General features: G+C 52.6%; 9 protein-coding genes across 9 annotated transcripts; 3 read left to right on the forward strand and 6 right to left on the reverse strand.

The window, feature by feature from the left end:
* Positions 1–281: 281 nt before the first annotated feature.
* CABS01_05370 (uncharacterized protein) lies at positions 282–998 on the reverse strand (the record flags this gene model as incomplete). The annotated part of the gene is made up of 1 exon (XM_060538740.1): positions 282–998. One exon carries the CDS (start codon positions 996–998, stop codon positions 282–284), a length of 717 nt encoding a protein of 238 aa, XP_060405002.1.
* Positions 999–1,121: 123 nt separating this feature from the next.
* On the forward strand, positions 1,122–2,224 carry CABS01_05371 (uncharacterized protein; the record flags this gene model as incomplete). Its single annotated transcript, XM_060538741.1, has 3 exons — positions 1,122–1,787; positions 1,843–1,918; positions 1,986–2,224. The coding sequence occupies 3 exons, from the start codon at positions 1,122–1,124 to the stop codon at positions 2,222–2,224; spliced, it is 981 nt and encodes a 326-aa protein (XP_060405003.1).
* A 2,454-nt stretch (positions 2,225–4,678) lies between these two features.
* On the reverse strand, positions 4,679–5,086 carry CABS01_05372 (uncharacterized protein; the record flags this gene model as incomplete). The annotated part of the gene is made up of 1 exon (XM_060538742.1): positions 4,679–5,086. One exon carries the CDS (start codon positions 5,084–5,086, stop codon positions 4,679–4,681), a length of 408 nt encoding a protein of 135 aa, XP_060405004.1.
* A 935-nt stretch (positions 5,087–6,021) lies between these two features.
* On the forward strand, positions 6,022–7,866 carry CABS01_05373 (isoamyl alcohol oxidase; the record flags this gene model as incomplete). The annotated part of the gene is made up of 3 exons (XM_060538743.1): positions 6,022–6,571; positions 6,624–7,489; positions 7,540–7,866. 3 exons carry the CDS (start codon positions 6,022–6,024, stop codon positions 7,864–7,866), a joined length of 1,743 nt encoding a protein of 580 aa, XP_060405005.1.
* Positions 7,867–8,919: 1,053 nt separating this feature from the next.
* CABS01_05374 (endoglucanase B) lies at positions 8,920–11,115 on the reverse strand (the record flags this gene model as incomplete). Its single annotated transcript, XM_060538744.1, has 5 exons — positions 8,920–9,075; positions 9,161–10,335; positions 10,389–10,520; positions 10,576–10,917; positions 10,968–11,115. 5 exons carry the CDS (start codon positions 11,113–11,115, stop codon positions 8,920–8,922), a joined length of 1,953 nt encoding a protein of 650 aa, XP_060405006.1.
* A 1,395-nt stretch (positions 11,116–12,510) lies between these two features.
* On the reverse strand, positions 12,511–12,925 carry CABS01_05375 (uncharacterized protein; the record flags this gene model as incomplete). Its single annotated transcript, XM_060538745.1, has 3 exons — positions 12,511–12,614; positions 12,684–12,795; positions 12,860–12,925. 3 exons carry the CDS (start codon positions 12,923–12,925, stop codon positions 12,511–12,513), a joined length of 282 nt encoding a protein of 93 aa, XP_060405007.1.
* A 1,119-nt stretch (positions 12,926–14,044) lies between these two features.
* Positions 14,045–16,217, reverse strand: CABS01_05376 (fungal specific transcription factor; the record flags this gene model as incomplete). The annotated part of the gene is made up of 4 exons (XM_060538746.1): positions 14,045–14,751; positions 14,811–15,898; positions 15,962–16,044; positions 16,110–16,217. The coding sequence occupies 4 exons, from the start codon at positions 16,215–16,217 to the stop codon at positions 14,045–14,047; spliced, it is 1,986 nt and encodes a 661-aa protein (XP_060405008.1).
* A 562-nt stretch (positions 16,218–16,779) lies between these two features.
* On the reverse strand, positions 16,780–17,824 carry CABS01_05377 (uncharacterized protein; the record flags this gene model as incomplete). The annotated part of the gene is made up of 3 exons (XM_060538747.1): positions 16,780–17,313; positions 17,384–17,619; positions 17,674–17,824. The coding sequence occupies 3 exons, from the start codon at positions 17,822–17,824 to the stop codon at positions 16,780–16,782; spliced, it is 921 nt and encodes a 306-aa protein (XP_060405009.1).
* A 521-nt stretch (positions 17,825–18,345) lies between these two features.
* Positions 18,346–23,087, forward strand: CABS01_05378 (RecF/RecN/SMC N terminal domain-containing protein; the record flags this gene model as incomplete). The annotated part of the gene is made up of 3 exons (XM_060538748.1): positions 18,346–19,374; positions 19,423–22,788; positions 22,851–23,087. 3 exons carry the CDS (start codon positions 18,346–18,348, stop codon positions 23,085–23,087), a joined length of 4,632 nt encoding a protein of 1,543 aa, XP_060405010.1.
* Positions 23,088–23,460: the final 373 nt, after the last annotated feature.

Genomic DNA, 23,460 nt, shown 5'->3' on the forward strand with positions numbered 1-23,460 from the left:
GGGACAGCCTCGGTTGGGTGCCTAATAGCGGATGATGACTGGGTGAAAAAACCGCAAACCCCAGCCAATCACAAGATTATCATTGCCTCTGCCGCATGGCTTGGCTGTAGTTTTACACTCAGCAGATGTAGAGAGATACAAGTAAGCTAGGACTGAAACATGCTACTGCTGCATGTCGTATACCAGCGAATGACAGCTCAGGAAACCATCCTACCTTCTTTACTCATACGACCATCATGTCCGTCAAACCAATAGTACCGTACCACGTATAGTCGCCCGGCTCAGTTACTCCTCGCTCCGAAGTCCTGAAAAGGGGGCGCCAGAGCTGGTGGCCTCCCTGAGAACGAATCGTCGATGATGGCGCCGGAAGGGGCTTGATGTACTTCCGCCCCAGTCCTTGATTTGTGCAGCGATGTGGTCATCTCCAATGTTTGGTCAATCGCTAACCTGAGAGAGGGGTGAAGTTGTCGGTGAGTTGGTAGGCAGCCCGTCCACAATGGTGCTAAGAGGGCAATGACGAGAGAGAAGGGGGAAGTGCAACGGAACGCCCCAGCGGGGTGACCTCGACGGGACTCAAGTGCTGTGTGCTGGGTTCGAAGTCTGGGTGTCTTTGGCTGTCCCATCTCCAACAGCTTGGTGTATGTTCCCTCGTCGTTCTCTCTTCTTCGTGTCCAGTGTTCCACGCTCCCCATATTCCATTCATCACGAAAAACAGCCAGGACGACAAAACCTGAACACATCTCCAGACGTGAACGCAAAATCGTCAGATTGTCCAAAATCAAAGATTCTAGGTGAATATTGCGTTCTCTTCTCTTCCTTGATGAAAATTCAATGCAGTGGACCGAAGCAAGAGGCAACCGAGTGGTGCCGACAGAGCGGGCTAAAGGTGTGATCCCGTAAACGCACCAGGCCACCATGCAGGATGTGAGTTGGGCAAATCCCAGACACTTAAGGCCATCGCTAGATGATAGAGATGCATCAGTAGCGCATCTCGACATAGCTATGAGGATGACGGCACGATATAGCAATGACGAAGCTGATGGTGATACACTAGTACCGTACAGCTATCAGTTCCATCGACTCGATCGCCAATAACTTTATCAAGAGGATCACTTAACACAATGTTCATCGACATCCTCAGAGACGCCAGCGCCAACTTCGCCGCATACTTCAAAGAAGTAAGAAGATGCTTCCAGCGCATATACCGTCGTGCCTATGGGCAAGATGAATCTTCGCAACAAGACGAAGAAATCCAGCAGAGGGGTCGCGCCGCCAATTCACTCATCATTCTCATTGTGGGAATTTTCACGACCAACTTCTCGATGTCTGGATCCACGGTTGCTCAGCTCGTCTTTGGCATCGTATACGGCATCGCAGTCAGTGCCCTTTACCTGCCGATGAACCGTCGAACTCGCTTGAGAACGGGCCTCGCACTTGCGGGTGTCTTGCCTGGGGCAGTATACATCTTCTCTGATGGCCTGACACTTCATATTGTATCCATGATCATCATCTCCGCTGCGGCGGGAATTGAGACCCAACGCCATTTTCGTATTCGGAGTAACGGCGGGATCGACGACTCGGTCCTACGGCCTCAGAGCTCGGTAGAATGTCTCTTGGTGACTTGGCTGGTTGTCGTTTGTGGCAACGCCAAAGAAGTCAGCCACTTTATCCAAGCTGGTGTGGTGCTTTGCTTGGACGTCCTCTCTTCGACGACCGCCACCCAGGTCTTGATGAGATTCTTCCTCCGAGTGATCTTGGTGACGATGGCTATAGCCTGCTTGGTACAGGTGAGGTTACCCCGTACGTTGGAGGCGACAGGAGTCTGACTGACCGATCCCTAAGCAATTCCTGCCTTTGTCTAGATCCATGATTCTGGATCGCCGAAGTGAGGTCGCAGATGTATCTCAAAGACAGAACGGTATGTCTACTACCGTGGCTATGTTCCTACATGCCTCTTCATTCCATGATTCTGACCGTTGAGATAGTTTGGCCCCGGGCTGAAGTCCTGACGGTGGTTGGCTTCTTTGTGACGCCGGGTATGGCTCTTTTGTACAAGGAAGTTCGGGAAGAGTTGTGCCCTAGACTGTACCGCTGGCTACTGGGTAGAGGTAGACCTCGTGAGAACGAGGAAAGGGTGTTTCCTGAGAATGACGATCTTCCAACATGGAGTGATCTTGAAGAAGCACGAGAGCTTCGAGCCGGGGTCGAGCAGTGGATGAACTGACATCGGGATGGGCGAATGGGTCCTGATAGTGGGTATGAGCGGCCACAGCCAAGGTTCGATGAGGAGTTCGGGTATACTTTACGGAAATGGCATCGTCTCGGCATTGCTGGAAAGATATCTTTTGGGATGAGTGTTCAATGGAAAAGAGTTCATAAAAGCATACTAGAAAGAGGCCGTGGAATAAGAGCAAAAGCTGGAATGGACATTTGAGAAAACATGATATGGAGCGTGGCAGATTTGTGTAAGCCATAAGAGGGCCAGTTACGCTGAGGAATTTTGAGTGTGTACTGAGAAAGATGAAGTGGAAAAGAGGGATAATAAAATTGTCAGCGTTCTGAAAATGATTAGAAACAGTTCATTAGTTCCTTATCACGCAGTCAATCGACCCACGTACAGCCAGGCATGCCATCACTTACATGGAGTCTCCTTGGAGGCCAAATGCAAAAAGATCAGACGCGGCATCGTCGAGAAGTGCGCAAACGCACAGTTGTACGCAAAGTCGCCTTGTGATTGGTTGGTCGGGGGTTATGGAACTGATGGAAGACAATGGCGTCGCGCGCTATTGCGCAAGCGCACAGTTGTGCGCCTGTAGAAAAGCGCTTCACTATTGGCGTATCGAGAGGACCTTGAGAGTGATATTACCTTAGGTAAGGCGGTCTAATAAAATGGAAGGCTGGGATCAATAGGACGATCAGGGATTACCTAGTACACTGAGGAGTATGTCTTTATGCAATTCGCGACATGTGAAATACATTTTGCGTCCAACTCGTCCGCTATCGGGTACCAAACCCAGCAGGCCTTGTCCTTATCTCCCCGTATTCAGAGGTATTCCAAAGATGATACCCTCACCTGCTGAATCACGCCAACGCCAGACGCTGTGGATTATGTAATGGTGAGGTGTAAAGGCCACCGCACCGATGGAAATGCGTATGGTGCCCCCCGAGATAAGCTGCAATGGGGTCCGAGAGCTTCTAGGTTTGGCCGGATGCCTCGTTCGGGGACTCGCGAAGCCGAAGGAACGTTCAGCGGCGAGACGAGGCCTGACCCCGAGCCGAAAATGTGGGGCAATGCCGGTCAAGACCCGGCAACGACTATTTTTGTCACGGTATGAGCCTAACCTCAGAGCTGACTGTATCGTTAGTGACTTTCAATTTTCCCAAATGCGAGATCGTGCTACTAACGACTCTGAAAGACTGATTTGGCTGCGATGATTTGTGGCATCAATACCTAGCGCATTCTCGGTCATCTGCACTAATGTCGATTGTGCTATGCGTGTGAATTCCTCATTTTGAGCTCGGTTTTAAAAGATTATACTGCATCTGAGCAGCAGAGACCTCGTGAAGAAAATGCTCCTTCGAATCCAAGTGCGGCACAACAGAACCATAATACGTGTACGGGCCATCCGGTAGCCGTATTACCGACTTTCGCAGGTCATCCCTCGCATGCATCCTCGCCGTAGCCTCCCAAGCTTTTATAATATCGTCATGAACGACAACATCGTCCTAAGTACTCTTTCAAGTAATCTCAGCAAGCCCACTGTCGACCTTGCAGCGGAATACTGACCTGCCTGTCCCGACCATTCCAAATCTCCATGAGCTCAAGCTTCGGCATTCGGCAAGCCGCCAACGCAGCCAAAACAAAGCAGCGTCTTGATCTTTGTTCGCCTCTCAATGGCTTCATCGCTGTCGCCGCTCTCTCCAAGAAATATCTCGGCAGTTAGAGTGAGCGTCTTCAGTTTCGGGAAGTTAGGTGCGTTGTTCAGGAAATCATCGGCATCAACGATAAAGCAGAGCGCCAAGTGTTCCACAAGAAGACAACTTGCACCATGGGGCTTACTAATTCTTCTACTTCAACACCTCTATAGAAGACACGCGCAAAGTAGGGGGTGCTGGATCCTCCGTGTAAGATTGCAAACTTCTTTAGCGAAGGTGGAAGGCCGTGCCGGCACATGCCACTGAGGCCTAGATGTAATCATAAACCATTAATCATCCCATGAAAACAAAAGAAGAGAGTGGCGGAGATGGCATTCGTAGAGAAGACCTCCTACCTTAAGCCAGCGTCTCTCACCTCCTACACTGCAAAGCCGCCATCTCTCAAAATGAATCTCCATTAAGCGAGAAAGACTCTTGATGATTTGATCCAAAGAATCCGGTCACTGGTTGCGTGTATTTGCCCTCCGCAGAAGAAACTTGGTAACGACTTGCACGAACGGTAACCGTACGCGACTAAGCTTGACATCGTACGAATAAAGGGCCTTGATAGCTCTGGAATGCATCGAGATACTTTGACCTTGACCCATATGGGCAATCCAGAGTAGGCTCGTGTGACTAAAGGGTTTAGTCTCATCATGCGACGCAAGAGACCCGGTCTCAAGATACTCGAATAGTGATCGACGTCGTCCTTTAGCGTATAATTGTTATATCTGATGAGCCCCGCCAGTGTATGGGGGCTTATCTAGAGCGTTAATCCTTCTCCGGCCTGGTCAACTTCCCATGACGCCAGAGTATTCCATAGATACAGCGCAGCTGTAGCAAATGGGCTCCATGATTGATTCCACGGTGAAGCCGGGCCATCCTCTTCGAGCTGAGGCTCCTCAAGGCGAAGCCAGATGTGCCGGACATAGCCGCGCCTCCTGGGGCTTTGTATGTGCTCCCTGAATGGAATGAGGTCTTGCAGCCGCAGAATGAAGTTCTTGTATATTAGACTCTCGAAGTGATCTTGCCAATCATTGGATACGCTGGCGTAGCCTGCTATGCCGCGACTGGGCGTGATCGGTGAGCCGTGGGCATTTGCGACATGCTTTAAGATCTGAAAATGCAACTCTCGCGGTAAAGACGCCCGACATGGCTTCGCGCCGTTCATGTTTACCTTACATTGTGGGATAGGGCCCGGTGAGAGCGTGAGATGCTGTGTTTGGAACGGAATTGCTGGATAAGGAGAAGTTGGTAATGTTGCGAGTCCGCACTGTAGCCGCCGCAAGCCTGTGGGGCATCCCCGGCCTTGGCTATGCATGTTCGGTCGTAATATGCTGTTAGCATCCATCGACTCGTAGTAATTACTTTCCAGTTCTTACCTACTTTGGAGTTAAAGCGACAATCGCAGCGCCTAGACCGCTAATCATCGGCTGACGTTGATTTTAACCTGCCAGCCGACGCAAGGAATAATTGTCAGGGATCCATTTCGAACCGCCTGTATGGCGAAAGCGAATACGATACGGGATAACGAACACGAAATACGAGGTATAGTTTAGCGAAGTGGATTCAAGTGGCTGATGTCCTAAAAGATGAGGGACTTGCATGGGTATTATTCTTACGGTCTAGGGTTGGGAGTTAGACCATAGTATTGTCCGGAGTCGAGACACCGCGCGCGGCGTCTATAGCGCGCGGAAAACTATTCGGAAGCCTAACAATATACGCATAAATTTTGTACCAACGCTTTCATAGCCAAGCTACCCGTATGATACCCAGATATGTCTTTGCTAATGTGGATAAACTGGCGTTCTAGTCCTAGGGCTCGCTATTTTGTACATACAAGCCGAGTGTAGAGGTAGATCCCTGTTCAGCGATGCACGCTGCTAATGTGTCGAGAATCCCAATCGTTATAATTCATGGGAGACATAGCCATGGAATTCCTTGGCAAAGTTCAAAGTGTTGTAAATACTGCGTTAGATGTTTCGAGGCTTTGCCGGTAACTTCGGGATTGTCTCTACAGTTGAGTAGATAAGGAACGTTGATTTCCCGCTTTTAGCATTCATTATCACTTATCGACATTTGAGTCTCATTTGGATTTCCCTCATCATGAAGGCAAAACTTCTTCCTTGCTTCGTTACTTACCTATCGGTACTTGTTTTTGGTGCTGTCTCCTCGACTGTGGCCCCAATAGGATGCCGGAAGCTGAGTACAGATCACGACTGGCCTGCTCCCGAGGTTTGGGAAGCCGCCATTCCAGGCGTCATCCAGCAGAATGGGAGTGACGCCCATGGCAGGCTTCCTGACTACCGTGTGCGAGCTGAGAACGCATCTATTGTCCAGGCAGCAGTACGATTCGCTTCGAAGCATAACATTCGCCTTTCGGTCATCACCACCGGTCACGATCAGTTAGGCCGGAGCGATGCTGGATCTGGCCTTATTATTGACCTATCCCTCATGAACAAGGTCAACGTTCTCGACTCGTTTACTCCAACTATGGATGGTGCTGCCAGTCCTGAGTACTCTATCGACGCGCCGAATGTGATCAGTCCCCAGCAGGGCGTGCAAGCTGCTGTCACATTTCAGCCTGGTGTTACCGGACTGGCTCTCAACTACGCAGTGTATCCCTCAGGACTCTTCACAGTCAGTGGTGCAGCCGGTAAGAAAGTTTCCCGTGGACAATGTTTTCTTGAGAACTGAGGCAATTGCAGCTGGGGTGGCTGTCTCCGGGGGATGGGGACAGAACGGCGGCTACGGCCCATTAACTGCGCAGTATGGTCTCGGGGTTGACCAGTGGCTTGAAGCAAAGATTGTGACTCCAGATGGGGAGCTCAGGATCGCAAACAGAGTGTGTAATCAGGACCTTTTCTGGGCCATTCGTGGAGGTGGCGGAGGGACCTTTGGTGTAGTTGTCGAAGCCACCTGGAAGGCACACGCTGATATTCCCATGACTGGGTACAATTGGTACATCAACTCGACGATCACAGGTTTGGATGTGTTCGACTCGGAGACCGGAAGTACGCCAGTCAGCGACGCCATGCAATATCTATTCGGAGAGTTGCCCAGACTACAAGAAAAGGGCATCAGCGCTTTCATTTACGTCGATGTTAGCTCCGTCAGGTGCTACGCCGTCCATCCCGGGAATGCCTCCGGAATCGCCAACGCTAATGCCGTCTGGGGACCAATCCTTTCCAAAATGCAATCATATCCCGACATGACGCCATTCCAAACCAAGCCTTACAACTTCGACAACTATAGGGACTTCTTCGATACGACATACGGACCTCTCATCCTCGAAACGGGTCCGAAACCCCAGCCAAGAAATCACGGAATATACCCATACGACAGCCGCCTCCTAGCCCCTGAGCATCTTCGAGATTCAAGCATTATAAACGCGTTGAAGGGGGGCCTTGGGACTTATGGAGTACTCATGACTGCACCGGGTTCATCGCAAGGCTCTGGCGAAGATACCTCGGCGAATCCGGGGTGGAGGAGAGCGGTGGTTCACCTCGTTGATGGACCAAGCGCCAGCGGACTGCGAACCCTTGCTCCAGACATGGGTGCCTACATCAACGAGGTATGCCAATTTTGACAACAAAGTAACTATAACTGACTTTCCTTGTGCAGGCAAGCGTCGCGGAGAAGAATTGGACCCAATCCTTTTGGGGTGCCAACTACGCCAGGCTGTCAGTGATCAAGTCGAAATATGATCCGAACATGGTGTTCTGGCAAACTCCTGGGATAAATGCTCACTACATGCAGTCCATCGATGGACGAGCATGCTTAGTTCTCCCCCCACCTTTGACGCCATCTGAATTTCCCCCTCCGAGTGATCGAGTTGTTCCTGCAGATCCTGTAGCAGACGCGCAGTTCCTCTTTGGCTCGTTGGAGTTGATTGGTGTCAACTACCCGGCTCCAGGTACCCAAATTGGCTTGCAAACTGAGTCATCCTAATGTGGCGCCGAAGATAGGCAGGCTGTTTGGCCAATGATGGGTTCCTGAAAGAGGGACATGGGGTTGGCTTCTCGCCGCCAGAGGTCACTCGCTTCGTTTCGTAAAGTTCGGTGTTTGGATAGAGGCGGATTGGAGACATTAGTTGATGATCATTAAGGATTGAGTAAGTAGGATTTTAGAGCAGCAACTCGTTCTTCTTCACGTATCGACCAAGTTCAAAGTGGTGTGGAAATCCAAAACTCGCCGTTCGCCGTCGACATAATGCACTGATAAAAGCTTCACAGCGACTAGATGCCTATTCTATGCTACCTAAGCATCACGTTGCTTTCTAGTCGTCCCACCAGAGTGCTTCGAGGCACCCGTTGCCACATCCTTCCTCCCTAGCTGCTGGATGAACACTGTGCCAAGACTGAAACCTCTTGGGCATCGGATCATGATATTCCGCCGACACGGCTGTGTTCAGTCGCGAGGCACATCATCTCCCCCTTGGTTGAGTCATCTGTGCCCCAGAAGTTAGGGGAGGGAACGTGTTAGCTCAGCAAACGTACAGCAGCAACGAGAAGGAACACTTCAAGCACGGAGGTGAACCTCTCTAGTGCACAAATACGTAGACGACAATCTTACCGATCTCGCTTCGCACTGTTATGCATGTCATAGAACACTCACCTAGCTTTATATGTCCGAATTCTGGAGAAATAAGACAATGACCTGGCTGCATAGCCCGGGCTCTGGAGTTGACGAAACCTATGGCCTTAGATAACGGCAGACTGCCAATGCAGTAGAATATCGCTATATACAGAACCACCTACAGACGGGATGAGTAGTAGTGATATAATACTTACCCGTATTACAACTGATCAAATACACCCTTGCCCTTTACGTATGTACTCTTGAGCTTGAAAATATGTCAACTACCTATTTACAGAGAATGTATTAAGCTACAGAACATTTACGAAGAAGACGGAACCACACTTGACAAGCCCGAGCTTTTCATGAATACTGATTTGCTCGAAGCTCATAGCCTAGAAAGCCGCTTCGCTTCAGAACAGCTACTCATGGGTTCAAAGTATAAGTGATGTTGTTCCCAGGAACCCTCGGGTAAAACTCAAAAGTAAACGTTGTCGCCTTCCCAGCGGAAATAACGGCCTGAACCGTAGCAGAAGGTAGGATGATGTTGCCGCCGTCAAAGTTCCACTGCCCGTTGAAAGTCTATTATCAATGTCAGTACGTGCTCTTCTACAGCCGACCCAAAGGAACCATGGTTTCCAGGATCCGTTTGGAAAGGATGACTTACAATATGAGCCTGCTGCAACGGTCCAAGATACTGCGTCCAGTCATCAAACAAGTAAACCCCATCACTCCGCAAAGCCTTGACAGCAGCAACCGTCTTGAGTCCCTTGTAGGTGACGGGGATCTTCAAGTCGGCTCCCGCAACGGCCGTGGAGCTCGTCGCACTCGCCACCGGGACATCCCACTGCACAATTTCGACCTGCGACGTCGCTCCCGCGGAGAACGCCAAGGTCAGGTTCGCCTTGCTCCCTGGCGCAGCAGTGGCACTCAAATACTTTGACAAAAAGGCGGCCTTGAAGGTTATTGAGGATGCCGATGCGGTGTAATCCGTATTCGCGGCCAACGTGGTTCCAGTGTTGGTCTTCACCGATTGCAACGTGTTGCCGTTGAACAACCAGGGGAGAGTCGGATCCGCCGGCGCAGTGCCAACCTTGTTCCAGATGTATGCGGATGATGACTGCGTCGTGGCTGATGCATCTGTAGTGCTATCCGGCAAGGAATTCTTCACCCCCTTGACGGCGGTATTCAGAATGGCGAGCGAAGTCGGGTCTCGCCAGGCATGGGCACTGCGATCAAGGTGATCCAACCCATTATCCCAAATCACAACAGCAGTATTCAACTCCGCCGCCGTCCTCACAAACTGATCCGTCCACTTCCACCTTGCAGCAGGCTCAGTATTCAGCGGACTCGCGTCAAACTCCCCAATCACCAGCGGCACATCCGAGAAATTCCCCCTCACAATCGCCATCTCGTTTCTCATGGCAGCCTCATCCGCGTCCGAGCCCCAAATCGTCTTGCCCCACGCGGAGAAAATGAAGTCGTACGGGCTGTAGACGTGGTAATGCAGCACCCATGGGTTCTTGATGCTCGCGGGCGCCTTGAACCACTGCGTCGTCTTGGTGGCGTCCATGCCGCCGCCGACGAGGTTGACGACGCGGCGCGTGTTGAAGCCGCCGCTGTCGGCGAGGGCTTTGAGGAAGAGGTCGTTGAGGGTGTTTATGCGGGCGCCGTGGTCGGCTGTTGTGGCGGGGGGTTCGTTGATGGATTCGAAAGAGACGAGGTTGGGCTTGCAGGCGAGCTTGCGGCCGATTTGGAGCCAGAGATTGTAGAATTTGTCATTCAGGGCTTGAATGTCTGCATCTGAGGTCGCTTTTGTCACGTCGGCCCAGTTCCAGGAGTCTATTCATGGCGCGTCAGTTTGTTGATAGATGGATAGAAATGGGTGTTCTTACCGTGATGGACGTTTGTGAGAACGTAAAGGCCTCGGGCAGTGGCCATGTCAACTACATCCGAAACACGTTGCAACCATGCCGCGTCAACGGTGTAGTTGGGCGCTGCGCTGGTGAAGTGATCATTGTAGGTGACTGCCGTACCGTCAATATCGATGGTGACACATATTAGATATGGATATAGACTCACCCGGGATACGAACGCTCTTGAAACCGGCAGCCTTAACATCATCGAACGTCTGTTCGACAACAGGTGGGTTGTTCCAAGATCCCTCGTTAGGGATAGCATCAAGAGTGTTGCCCAGGTTCCACCCCGGGGTCATAGCCTTGACATAATCCGCCCCAGAGATGTCGCTAAAAGAACCAGAACAAGCCGTGGGCGCTGCGCTGGCAGACGAAGATCTAATAGAGCTTGTTAAATGAGATGAGCTTGTCGCGCGTGAAGTTGTCGTTGTTCCAGCAGGGGGCCTCGAAGTTGACGTAAGAAGAGTGGTTGGCGAGGAGCCAGATCCCTCGAGACACTGTGAGTACCCTGGCACTGGAATTAGATGTTGTTCATGAGGGACCTGTGCAGAGACTTACACTCGTTTGCCTTTTCACAGTGCCATCCGGCTGTACATGTCGTCGGTCCCGTCCAGCCGCTGCCACCGCATTGGCCGTACGGCGTTTGTTGGGCGGAGGTTATCTGGGCCAATGCCACTAGCACGGTGAGGCTGATGTCTGATCTCATCGCGAGAGATGAAGATATGGGGTTGTCACGCTCACAGAATTTCGAAAAATGCACCCTCAGGATTGTCTCGAGGGAGCCTGGCTAGTTTTACACGAAATGCTAGAGCACTTGCCTCGCGTTCGCATTTAAACATACAAGAAAACCACTCATCATCACGGACCGAAATTGACTTACAAGGCCAGGCCAGCTGCCAAAACACGCATCACTGCGCTTGGTGGAAAATCCCACGCGATCATGATCGCGATCTTAACGAATGCAATGAGCTGAAAGCTGCAATGGTGGCGGCGAAGAGAGCGGAAGTTGCTCCGAAACAAGAAGATGGAAGGTACGTGAGATGCAGAAAGGGCCCGTTTCCAGCATATGGGAGAAGACCATTCTCTTTTGAGGGCGGAGTGTCGCTCTCAGAGTGCCCGAAGAGGAAATATCACGACACCAAGGAGGGTTGTATCACGTAGACTACCGCTGGCCGAAAGAGGCAACTTTGCTTGCTTGCCTCCGTTCCCCGACTTACCCCTCAATCAGAGGCCAGGGGCAGGGCTACGCAGATGGCAGTCGCCGGTTGGAGTCAATTTACGCTTGTTTCGAAGCGGGCGGGTATTGAGATGCTTAATTGGTTTGACGTGTTCAACCCTTGACCGTTGTCGCCTACTTACTTGATTCACAATATGGGGTCGGAGAGATTGAAGGGGCCCCGGATCTGGAAAGCTTGTTTCCTTTCTTCGGATCATCATGCTATTCGCTACTACGTATCTCCAAAAGGTAACTATTCGCCTAGGAGGGGAGGGGATATCTGCGAGCTGCTCGGTTTCTTCCGAGTCATGGAGTGCAGTTCGTCAACATCAGACGAATGCGCTCTGCGGGTCATGTTTTGTACACGGCTCCCGGCACGCTGATCGACCCGACTTGCCGGCCCCGCACCGAAAGCGCCGAGCCGTTGTGATCTGAGCACACAGCGGGCAGCTGTTCTCCTACCCTTTCTTCGGCCCTCATGAGCTGGCGCGATGGATACCTTATAGTCTGCCAACCTCAAGCCATCATGTTGACCCACGTCTTTGGGTAGGATCTGACGGCGCCTCGCGGGCTCGGCGTGATGCTCTCCCAGTAATCCCAAAAGATGGGTGTCCCAATATCGCTGGCAATCCTAAGGCCAGTGTATCGTAATAGGTGGTTGCTGAGTAGAGTTCCGGGCCGCCTCTATGGCCCAACTAATGAAACGCATAGGCATCGCTGTATCCTTCGCTTCGGAGACTTCGTCTGGGAGCTTTTTGATAACGTGATGCCGGCACTAATTTGGCCTGAACGCGGACGCCAAACCAGACCAGACTACAGTATGCACTTCTGTCTCGGAAGATATTTCCAACTCGCGGCAGTGTATGCTCTCTGAAATGGATTCATTCATCGCTTCGGCGGCCCTGGCGGGGGCGGATTCGTCGTTCCCCGGAACTGATTTTTCAGCTCCTCGATAAAATATTGCAAGAAGCCTCGGTCTTCAGGATTCGCTATAACTCAGCACGTCAGCTACCCTCTCTTCAACCAAGTCCCAGCGTGACTCTCAAGTTCGAACGTACCAGTCGCCTGTCCTTGGCGCAGCGGCTCATGCGGCATAGGCCCATTCCGCTTCTCGTCGACGTATCGGTGGATTCGACCGACGCCGCGGTGGAAGCCAGGACTTCGAAGGATCTGTAGATTGACATTCGAGGTTAGCTTGCTGCGTAGGGCCGGGAGGATGCAGGGAGTCGCATACTTGGCGGATAATCACATCCTCGAAGGCCACGAGGGCGCGGATTAGCAAGTTCAAAGGCGGAGCCATATTCAACGCGAGATTCAATACGAGAGGCTCATGGACGAGGTTGCGAGAGGGACTCGCTCTTTGTGCGACAGATGGCCGATTGATAATCCTCGTGGAGCTTTGAAGCTTTCCCGGTGGTCAGGAAAGGGTGGCGACCGGACCATCGGCAAAATAAAGTGGAGATCTCAAAAGATTAGTCATCGACATGGAAGCATCATGCATTTGGCCGCTCATTGGTCGAAGCGCGTCTGCGTTTTCCTGCTGGAGTACGTACCTTCATGGAAATATTCATAACATTTTCGCAAACCTCCCGCCGCGAGCATACTCAGGCAGCACAATTGCGAGAAAAGGCATGAGCAGCGTTCGAAGTGTCCATGACCTAGTGGCGGAATGGTAAAGCGTGATTGGTCCCGAAAGGGTTGCGAGTTCGAGTACAAGTGTACCCACAAAGATTGGTGGTCCTACATAATGCCACAGACAGTTCATCTTTGTTTCTTTCGAATCACGATCTAGTTCTCTTGCTGTCATTAACTATGACGCAAAGAAAATTTGATTCGATGGAGCCTCACGATGCAAATCGTTTGGTGGATGTGGCTTTTACGATTTAACCACACTTAATATGCAAGGGCAGATATCGTATGGTATTGAATTCTACGGAGCAACATTGATATTCTATTTTGCCATCCGCATTGTCCTTGGTATATGAGACTGTTCCCACATTCAAAGGACTGAAGTTCTTGACGGTTGCATAGACTTCGTGTCTTGAACACATGTAAACCACATCGATGCTTCCGGGGCAACTCGAGTCTATTTGGCGGTATTAGTGCGCCAACCTCTTGAGGAGGATATCAGTAGCCATGCATATCCTGCAAAACCCCTAGACCTTTGGTTTGCTGTGATATAGCTACGCAGTGTTCAAGTCGGTAGAGTGAGCTTGTAACGCGGTCCACGGACGCGTGAGTTAATGGGTATAAGATGTCATTGGGTAGGTAATCACCACAACATGCCGTGACTGATGGTCTGGCGATAGCCTGGTTTTTTCAGCCAAACGTTGTGCCATCAATGCATCTGAGGCGTGGGGAATCCTGAATCTTGGTGTGGTAGAAGGAATCATTCGAATCGGTACGTGGAGAGGAATCTTCAACCAGCAAATTGATCCCACTCACCCCAGTTGAGGGGCAGCCCTATATCGAGGTTAGCCTCCAAAGCGTTATCGACTGCCGATAGGTTGAAGCTCGGATCGAAGTGGCCAAAGACATCTAGATGCGGCATCGCATCGACAATCGAAAAGTCAATCGCTTCCAGCGCCGGGAGCTCGGCGGTTGACGTAGGAGCTAAGGGAGCCGATGGCGGCTCGGCCGGTGCCCCGTCAACCACCAAAGGCTCGTCAATTTTACCATTCACAGGTACGTCGACAACAGCAGCAGCCGATGGCAAAGCCGCACCCCCTTCTTGAGCAATGGAGTTTGCGGCTCGCTCCATTTCTCGCAGGATACGCTCGCCCAGTCCCGCGACGACTCGTGCGCTCCAAAAGACGTCGCCGAACCGCTTCATGAGCTCCGAGTTGGACTTGAATGCGCTGCGGGCGCGGGCGCGGAACATGGGGAGGGCACTGTGTCGCATTTTGCGGTACTCGACGCTGAGGGCTAGAGAGAGGGCATATGGGACGAGAGGGACCGGGCTGAGGTGATCGCGGCGGATGGCGGAGGATATTCGCTCGGCTGCGAGAGAGCGTCGTGCGTTTGCTGAGGGCGGTGGTACTGATGATGCGTATTGTGCTGGGGGTCCTGGTCTGGATAAGCGGCATGAGAGGATGATTACGGCGTGGTAGAAGACCTCTATTGTGGCTTTTGAGGGTTAGTATCGCATACTGACATGGGGTGAGAGAAGAGCTTCTTGAACATACCAAGAAGCGGCGTGGGAACCTGCAACGCATTGGCTTCGAGGATCATAGGCTCGAGGACTGGTAAATCGATAAAGGGCTTTGCTTCCAGCGACTGAGCAATAACACCCGGACGATAGAGCTCAATCACCTTATCCAGCCACTGCACGACCGATAGGAAAAGTTGGAAGCAGGGCGCTTGTCTGCGGAAACAGTCGTCTAGCCCGGGACCGATGTCACCCTCGTGCAGGACGCAAGGTCTTCCGTAGGTCGCCGCGTTGATACGATCTAGTGCCCAAACAGCGCAGAAAAGGGTATCAAGAGAGTCGTTGCTGGAGTGAAAGAGGTGCAGCCCGAGGGTCTGCGAATGGTGCGCGGCCCTGGCGCCAAGTTGAGCAGGCAAATCTGCTTCATCAGCACCTGAAGGCTGGGCATACAGTGATAGCATGCACAAGGCACGTATGTGTATCGTCCGGTCCGAGATCAAGCTCGTATCCAGGATGGCCCGGATAGAGCTAGACAACGTCTGGGAGAAGTCTTGGTACGAGAGCCTCTTGTTTCCTTGCGTAGCGAGGCGCAGATGGCTTTTCATGTCAGGGTCAGTGGCAGCGGCGAGGCATACCACTTGTCGCATGACAATAGCTGCTGGGGAATCGCCATCATCCAAAGCCTCGTCTGGGATAAGGCCGAAAATAGGATGGATTTTGTCTCGGTACACCTTGTGGAGATGTTTGTAGTCCTTCTCCGGCGGGACACAGGTGAGACAATTCTGCTTCACATAAGGCAGCAAGACCTTGTCGATAATAGCCGACGGACGCGAGACAACGGAGGTGGTCGACTGTGCCGAAGCGGCGTTGAGTGACGGAAGCCAGACACCCACCTCGGCCTTCTGCGTAGGGTTAGCGGCCGGATCTGAGTCGGCGGCCTCGGCGAACATGCCCTCCGGGTTAAGATCGCCAACGAAGCGCGTCTGTGGAGTCTGCGCTGGCTCCGAATGGCCCGCCGTGGCAGATTCACGGCGAACAGGGGTCGTGGACAGCACGGCATCAGCGGTCACGGACGCCGAGTGACGATGTTTGCTTGGCGAACCAGTGCCGGCGATGACATGTTGTCTGGGAAGAAAGGGTTCAGTCAGCCAAAGGTGATCATCAAAGTTGCCTGATTAGGAAACCAACCCAGCGTTGTCCGGCGGCGAAGAACCCGCACACCCGTCATGGGCCGGCTCCAACGGCGGAGGTTCCCCGTGGATGCAGCGTTTCTATAATTGTCATGTAAGAAGAAATGCGTCTTAGTCGAGTGGAATCGTTTTTGGTTTGAGCGGACCTTCTTTCTGCGACATGATTCGCAGGCCTGCAGAACCTGCTTCCGCTTCAAGGGAAGCCCCGAAGAGTCGGAGCCGACAAATTTGACGCCTTTAGCGGGGTTGCTCATCGTCCCGACGCAATGGTGACTCCGAACGGAACAAGAGATGGAGAGGTGTTAAGCGAGCGAAGCATCATCACCGCAGATCGCCGTCACGAGGGGGGAATCAAAAGTGAGTTGTAACGCGCGAGATGAGAGACGGTGAAGGACGGGTGATTTGGTGTAAGGCGGCGGAAGCAGTTGACGCAGCTAAAGTGACTGGACTCCATGGTGTGGGCGGTGCGGGCGGCCGGGGGGTGACCTGCAAGGTGTGACTCGACGCGGAGCTTAGTCAGACGCGGGATTTCTCGGTGTAATCTCGGTGGAACCATCACACCTTGGCGTCACCGAGGTGAACAGTCACAATTCAACAAATGCATGGTAGGACGCCGACGCGGGAGTAACTCGCTTTGTCAAGTCATTAGGTTTTGAACTGTGAACTTTATGAAGACCAGTCCTTTGTTCAGTCTCACTCGATATTCCAGGTATAATTTGAGGGCATTGCCCGAACGCCATCGCTATGCTGAAATCAACCACTCGTCCCCGTCGTGGGATAGAACACCCGTCAATATCTCAGAAGTTAGAAAAGTAATCACTCTGCTCGGCCTCCTAGGCCGCTCTTAACACCTTCCAGTACCACCCCCCAGCCACCTCCATGATTCTTGTCCTGCACAGCTTCACTTAGCCTACCCGTCACCAGCTTTCTCACGAGGAGTGTGTCTCGCGCTCTCTTCAGCTTCTTTCCGTCTTCACGAGAAAGGAAGTCCTCGAACCAGGCCTCCTCTGCCGCATCAAAGGGCAACCCAATAAGCTCAGTTGACCTTGCGGCTGTCTCTTCGTTCGCAGGAGCGCCAATCACGTTGGAGACAAGCTGGCGGAACAGCTGTGCCCTGACAGCATCGGCGTGGGTTCTGGAAAAGTAGAGGGCTTCGGTGACGCTAGTTCTTGACATGGCGTCGAAGAGAAGCTCGAGAGCCTCGGATGTCTTGAGAATTGGCTGGACAGTGTGGAAGTATGAGAGAGGCAGGGTGTAGTCGCCGTCGGGAGCATTGCGCACAAGCGCTGTCATGATCTCATCGGCAAAGTCGGTAGTTAGGGAAGGGTGCGCAATATACTCGAGTGCTTTCTGTTGGTAGTTCGAGTAATTAGTAAGTGAAGTGTTGCCCAGTAACAATAGTTTGGTCAGAGGCGCGTACCTCGAATTGTTGATGATCCAGAAGCCAAAGACCCTTCATGAAGATCTGATAGTTCTTGGGAACACCGGACGTGACGGCGAACTTTGACGATGCCTGGGATCTAGTCTGGCTCGTGTCAAAGTCGAGCAGGATGTAGTAGAAGATCGAGAGTCGGTGGTGCGTTGACATGGTGGCTTCGCATAGTTGCTGGTGTAGTGTGCGCAGAGCATTCTCGGTTTTGGGAGGGTATGTCTTGGCTGATTTCCAACGTCAGTCATAGAGGATCTCGAGGCGACTGGGAGGAAGCATACACTTGGTGAGACCCAAGGCTTTCAGGACCCGGTCGATGAAGAGGGCGCCATCGAGGCTCTTGCGGTAGGTGTCGATTTCCTGAACGGACTTGCGATCGTAAGGGAACTGCTCCGCCCCAAAGACGTGATCGAAGTTGGTGTAGTCGAACATCTTGAGGTATGGTGGATCAGCGATGCCTCTGTAGGATACTGGAGACCACAAGCTTGCTGTCAATTTAGGCGGAGTGTTTTGGTCGTCTTTTTTTGGGTTGGCGGGATGAAATGCGACGGCTTTGCGCCGGGCAAAGATCGATGTAGAGCTTCAGCCACACTTCGGAAGATACCTAGGAAGCACCAGCCACAGTCGCGACTTGACGTGTCTCCGCAGCCTTGTGGCGGGTGTGGGCGGGCGGTGTGGGCTGTTTGTTTACAATCGACCTAATCGGTGAGCGATTCAAACAAATCAAAGTGGGGGAAAGTGTGGGAGCAAACAACACAATTGCGTTTTCCCTTTTCCCTTTTCGCATCCGACATCACCAGATTCTATTACCGCAGCACCACTTTGCGCCTGCTGCGTTTTCTTTTTCATTCTTGCTTGGCTTCTTGTCACCTTGATTGAGATACCCCACGCACTTTTGCCTTTGCGTTCATTCGCTTCACACACGACTAACCTACAACCTTACCACAAGCATAATGTCGGCCCGCCCACGCCGTGCGACGCGCCGCCAGGCCATCGTCGACTCATCCGACGACGATGAGATCGCAAACACCACCGTCAAGAGAGAGGAAGAGAGCGAGGAAGAGTTCGCCCCCGAGCCATCAAAAAGCCCAGTGCGCCGACCAACACGCGCCCGCAAGAGCGCTGCCCCCTCATCTACGCCTGCTCCAACAGCGCCTCGCCGCCGCGGCAGACCTAAGAAGAATGCCGACACTACCGTGGCCGAGGAGGCCACGAAGCTTGAGGAGGAGGCTTCGGTTGCAGATGTAACGTCCATCGCAGAGGCGCCTTCAGCAGTGGAGGAACCATCGATGGCGGACGAGACATCCATTGCCGAAGACCCCTCGGCGCATGACATTGCTCCCTCAATAGAGCCTAGCGAAATCTTCGACCCCGACCAAACTATTAGCAAGAAAGAGCCGCCATCCTCAGCAAGAAAGCCGTCTCCCAGAAAGCCCAGGATGAGCGCTGCGCCTAGAGCTTCCACCAAGTCTGCGACACCAGCATCCATACGCAAGCCATCCGCTACTCCCGAGCCCTCCCGGGTCCATGCAGAGCCTCTCGCCGACATCACAGCTTCTTCAGTCAACGAGCAGAGACCGGTTGCAGACGAGACGCAGGCCACCTTCAAGCCTGTACGCGCGATGGACACCGTCATGGAGAAGCCGATGGACATTGTCTTGAAGTCGCGCACCCTGACCGTGCCGGTGGTCGAGGACACAACTCCCAAGCCTCGCCTGGTCATCTCCTACCTGATTCTTACCAACTTCAAGAGTTATGCTGGTCGTCAGGAAGTCGGTCCTTTCCATGGATCATTCTCCTCCGTTGTTGGCCCTAACGGTTCTGGAAAGTCCAACGTTATTGACTCCCTCTTGTTCGTCTTTGGCTTCCGTGCAAGCAAGATGCGTCAGGGCAAGCTTTCTGCCTTGATTCACAACTCAGCCCAGCACCCGAATTTGGACCATTGCGAGGTCTCTGTGCACTTCAGAGAAGTCATGGATCAGGTTAGTTGCGTCGAATGTTTCGCGCGAATAGTCGCTAACCATACGTAGCCCGGTGGTGGACATGAAGTCATTCCCGATTCCGATCTCATCATTTCCCGCAAAGCCTTCAAGAACAACTCTAGCACATACTACATCAACGGCAAAGCCTCCAACTTCACCACAGTCACCACCCTCCTTCGCGACCGCGGCATCGACCTTGACCACAAACGTTTCCTGATTCTGCAGGGTGAGGTCGAGTCCATCGCCCAGATGAAGCCGAAGGCTGCCAACGAACATGACGACGGTCTTCTCGAATATCTGGAGGATATCATCGGCACTTCAAAGTACAAGACGCCTATTGAGGAATCCGCCACCGAGGTTGAGACTCTCAATGAAATCTGCATGGAGAAGAGTGGTCGCGTTCAACACGTTGAGAAGGAGAAGAACGGCCTCGAAGACAAGAAGAACAAGGCTATTGCATACATCCGCGACGAGAACGAGCTCACAACAAAGAAGTCTGCGCTGTACCAACTCTACATTGGCGAGTGCAACGACAACGTTGCTGTTACTGAGGAAGCAATCAGTCAGATGCAGGCGCAGCTCGATGATGAGTTGGAGAAGCATCATGGCGGCGAAAAGGTCATCAAGGAGCTCCAAAAGTCATACTCTCGTGGAAGCAAGGAGTTTGAGGCGCAAGCGAAAGAAACCGAGGCTCTTGTTAAGGAGATGGCCAAGTTCGAGCAAGAGCGCGTCAAGTTTGACGAGAAGAAGAAGTTCCTCAACGACAAGCAGAAGAAGCTGGACAAGACCATCGCCAACGCCGAAAAGTCCGCTACTGAAGCAGACGAGACCATCGCCCAATGCGCGGAGGAGATTGAGACCCGCGCACAAGAAATCGCATCACTCGAAATCAGAGTGCAAGAAGAGGAGGCGGAGCTCGCGACTATTCGTGAGGGCCTCAAGGGCAAGACTCAAAAGTTCTCCGACCAGATTGCAGTCAAGCAAAAGTCATTGGAGCCCTGGAAGGAGAAGATCAACCAGAAGCAATCAGCCATCGCTGTTGCAGAGAGCGAGATGAACATCCTCGAGGAGAAGGCCAACGCTGGTGCTGTGGCTATTTCTGAAACGGAGGCAAAGATTGCTGCCATTGAGGATGCTCGCGCTGCCAAGACTGAGGAGCTCAAAGAGTGCCAGGCCGAGAAGGCCAAGCTGGAGGAAGAGAGAAAGGAGGCTGAGCACGAGTTGACACGATTCAATGCCCACGAACCCAAGATTCGCGCAAAGGTGTCTAACGCCAGACAGAAGGCGGACGAGGCTCGCTCAAGTTTGTCTAAGACGCAGACTCAGGGCAACGTTCTCACCGCTCTGATGCGCATGCGCGAGTCCGGTCGTATCGACGGGTTCCACGGAAGACTCGGCAACCTCGGCGCAATTGACCAAAAGTACGATGTGGCCATTTCCACGGCCTGCGGTGCCCTCGACAACTTTGTCACCGACACCGTCGAAGCTGGTCAGCAATGCATTGAGTACCTTCGCAAGACCAACTTGGGTCGTGGTAACTTTATGTGTTTGGACAAACTGAGAGTTCGAGACATGAATGCCATCCAAACCCCCGAAAATGCGCCTCGCCTCTTTGACCTAGTCAACCCCAAGGAGGAGAGGTTCCGCCCAGCATTCTACCACGCCCTTCAAGATACCCTTGTGGCCAACGACCTGGCTCAGGCCAACAGAATCGCTTACGGTGCCAGGAGATGGCGCGTGGTTACCTTGGCCGGCGAGCTGATTGACAAGTCTGGTACCATGTCTGGTGGTGGTACAACTGTCAAGCGAGGTCTGATGTCTTCGAAGCTTGTTGCCGAGACTTCCAAGGAACAGGTCTCGAAGCTTGAGGAAGATCGCGATGTTCTCGAGGAGAAGTTTCAAGACTTCCAGGAGCAGCAGCGCGAGCTTGAGACAAGAGTCCGCGAACTCAATGATCAGATCCCTATGCTCGACACCAAGATGCAGAAGATCACTCTTGAGATCGACAGCGCGGCTAGGAACTTGGCCGATGCCCATCGTCGCATCAAGGAGTTGAGCAAGGAGCACCAACCCTCCGCCTCGGATAATAACCGCATTGCGGCTCTTCGCAAGGAAATTGCTAAGCTCAACAAGGAGGTTGAGAAGCTCCACGACGAGACATCTGGAGTTGAGGAAGAGATCAAGGCTTTGCAAGACAAGATCATGCAGGTTGGTGGTGAGAAGCTTCGCCTGCAAAAAGCCAACGTCGACTCTTTGAAAGAGGAGATTGTCTCTCAAAACGAGGAGACATCCAACGCCGAAGTTCGCAAGGTCAAGGCCGAGAAGCAAAAGACGAAGCTCGAGAGAGACCACGCCAAGGCCACCAAGGACATTGAGGTGGCTATTCGCGACCTTGAGAAGCTCGAGCATGAGATAGAAAACCAAGGCGAGAAGGCCGAGTCTCTTCGAGGCCAAGTCGACGAGGCCGAGGAGGGTTTGGCAGCTAAGAAACAAGAGCTGACATCCGTCAAGGCCGAGCTCGATGAGAAGACCGCCGAGTTGAATGCTACTCGGGCCAGCGAGATCGAGATGCGGAACAAGCTTGAGGAGAACCAAAAGGTCCTGACTGAAAACCAAAAGAGACTCATGTACTGGAACGACAAGCTGTCTAAGCTGGTGCTTCAGAACGTGGACGACCTGACCGGAACCTCTAACCCTGCACCCAAGGTCACCCCTGCCCCGACAGCTGCTGAAGGAGATGATGACGCAGAAGTGGATGGTGACAAGACAGTGACCCAGGACGCTGTCACTGGCGAGGACTCCCAGCCATCCGCCGAAGCCGAGGATGAGGACGATGAGGAAGAGTCTGACGAGTCTCAGCTGCCATCTCAACCAAGCAGTCAAGCACTCGAGCTGCCCGTTTACACTCCTGATGAGCTTGCGGACATGAGCAAGGAGAAACTGAAGGGAGAAATCGCCGCTCTCGAGGAGAAGACACAAAACGTCAACGTCGATCTCGGTGTTCTCGCCGAGTACCGTCGCCGTGTCGAGGAGCACGCCGCCCGCTCATCCGACCTTCAGACCGCCGTCGACCAACGCGACGCAGCCAAGAAGCGCTGCGACGAACTCCGTCGCCTGCGTTTGGAGGGCTTCATGGAAGGCTTCAGCACCATCTCTCTCCGCCTCAAGGAGATGTACCAAATGATTACAATGGGTGGTAACGCCGAGCTTGAGTTGGTCGACTCCCTGGACCCCTTCAGCGAAGGTATCCTCTTCAGTGTCATGCCCCCGAAGAAGTCGTGGAAGAACATCAGCAACTTGTCTGGTGGTGAGAAGACACTGAGCAGTTTGGCGCTTGTCTTTGCTCTGCACCACTACAAGCCAACGCCACTATACGTCATGGACGAGATTGACGCTGCCTTGGACTTCAGAAACGTAGGTTCTTACCCTTGCCATCAGTTGTTGCGATTCATCCTTGCTAACATGGTCACTTTCAGGTCTCAATCGTTGCCAACTACATCAAAGAGCGCACGAAGAACGCCCAGTTCATTGTCATTTCGCTCCGAAACAACATGTTCGAGCTGGCTGCCCGTCTCGTTGGTGTCTACAAGGTGAACCACATGACGAAGAGCGTGACGATCGAGAACCAGGACTATATCGTGCGGACACGGGTGCAGGGCCATGGTCAAGGCCAGATTCAGCAAGCCACGCAACAGACGACGATGGCGCGATGATGGAATATGGGAAGTGAGAGAAGGGGAGAGTCTTACGAATCATGGGTTCATTGCTATTTTGCGCGCGTTTTGAGTTGATCATGCCTGTTAATATTGTCGGCCCCTTGGGGTGGCCATGGGTCGGTTCTTTGTGTGTCATCGGTATAATGACTGTACGAGGGGAGGCGCATCATGGATGTAATGATTGAAAAGAAAATTGGAGGCTTTTCTGGCTTTGTTCTACACATCTTGTCTGACTTGAGTGAGTTCTCATCTTTCGCCTCGGCGCGTGATTGCTGTGAGTGAACCCCTCAACCTTTAATTTGTGTCGCCTTTCGCTTCTTGGTTTGGTCTTGTTGAACCTCAAGTGCGTGATCTTGTCCCCCTCATTTAC

This window comes from Colletotrichum abscissum (assembly GCF_030869225.1).
Source record: "Colletotrichum abscissum strain IMI 504890 chromosome Unknown Scaffold_11.1, whole genome shotgun sequence".
In the NCBI taxonomy this organism is placed as follows: Eukaryota; Fungi; Ascomycota; class Sordariomycetes; order Glomerellales; family Glomerellaceae; genus Colletotrichum; species Colletotrichum abscissum.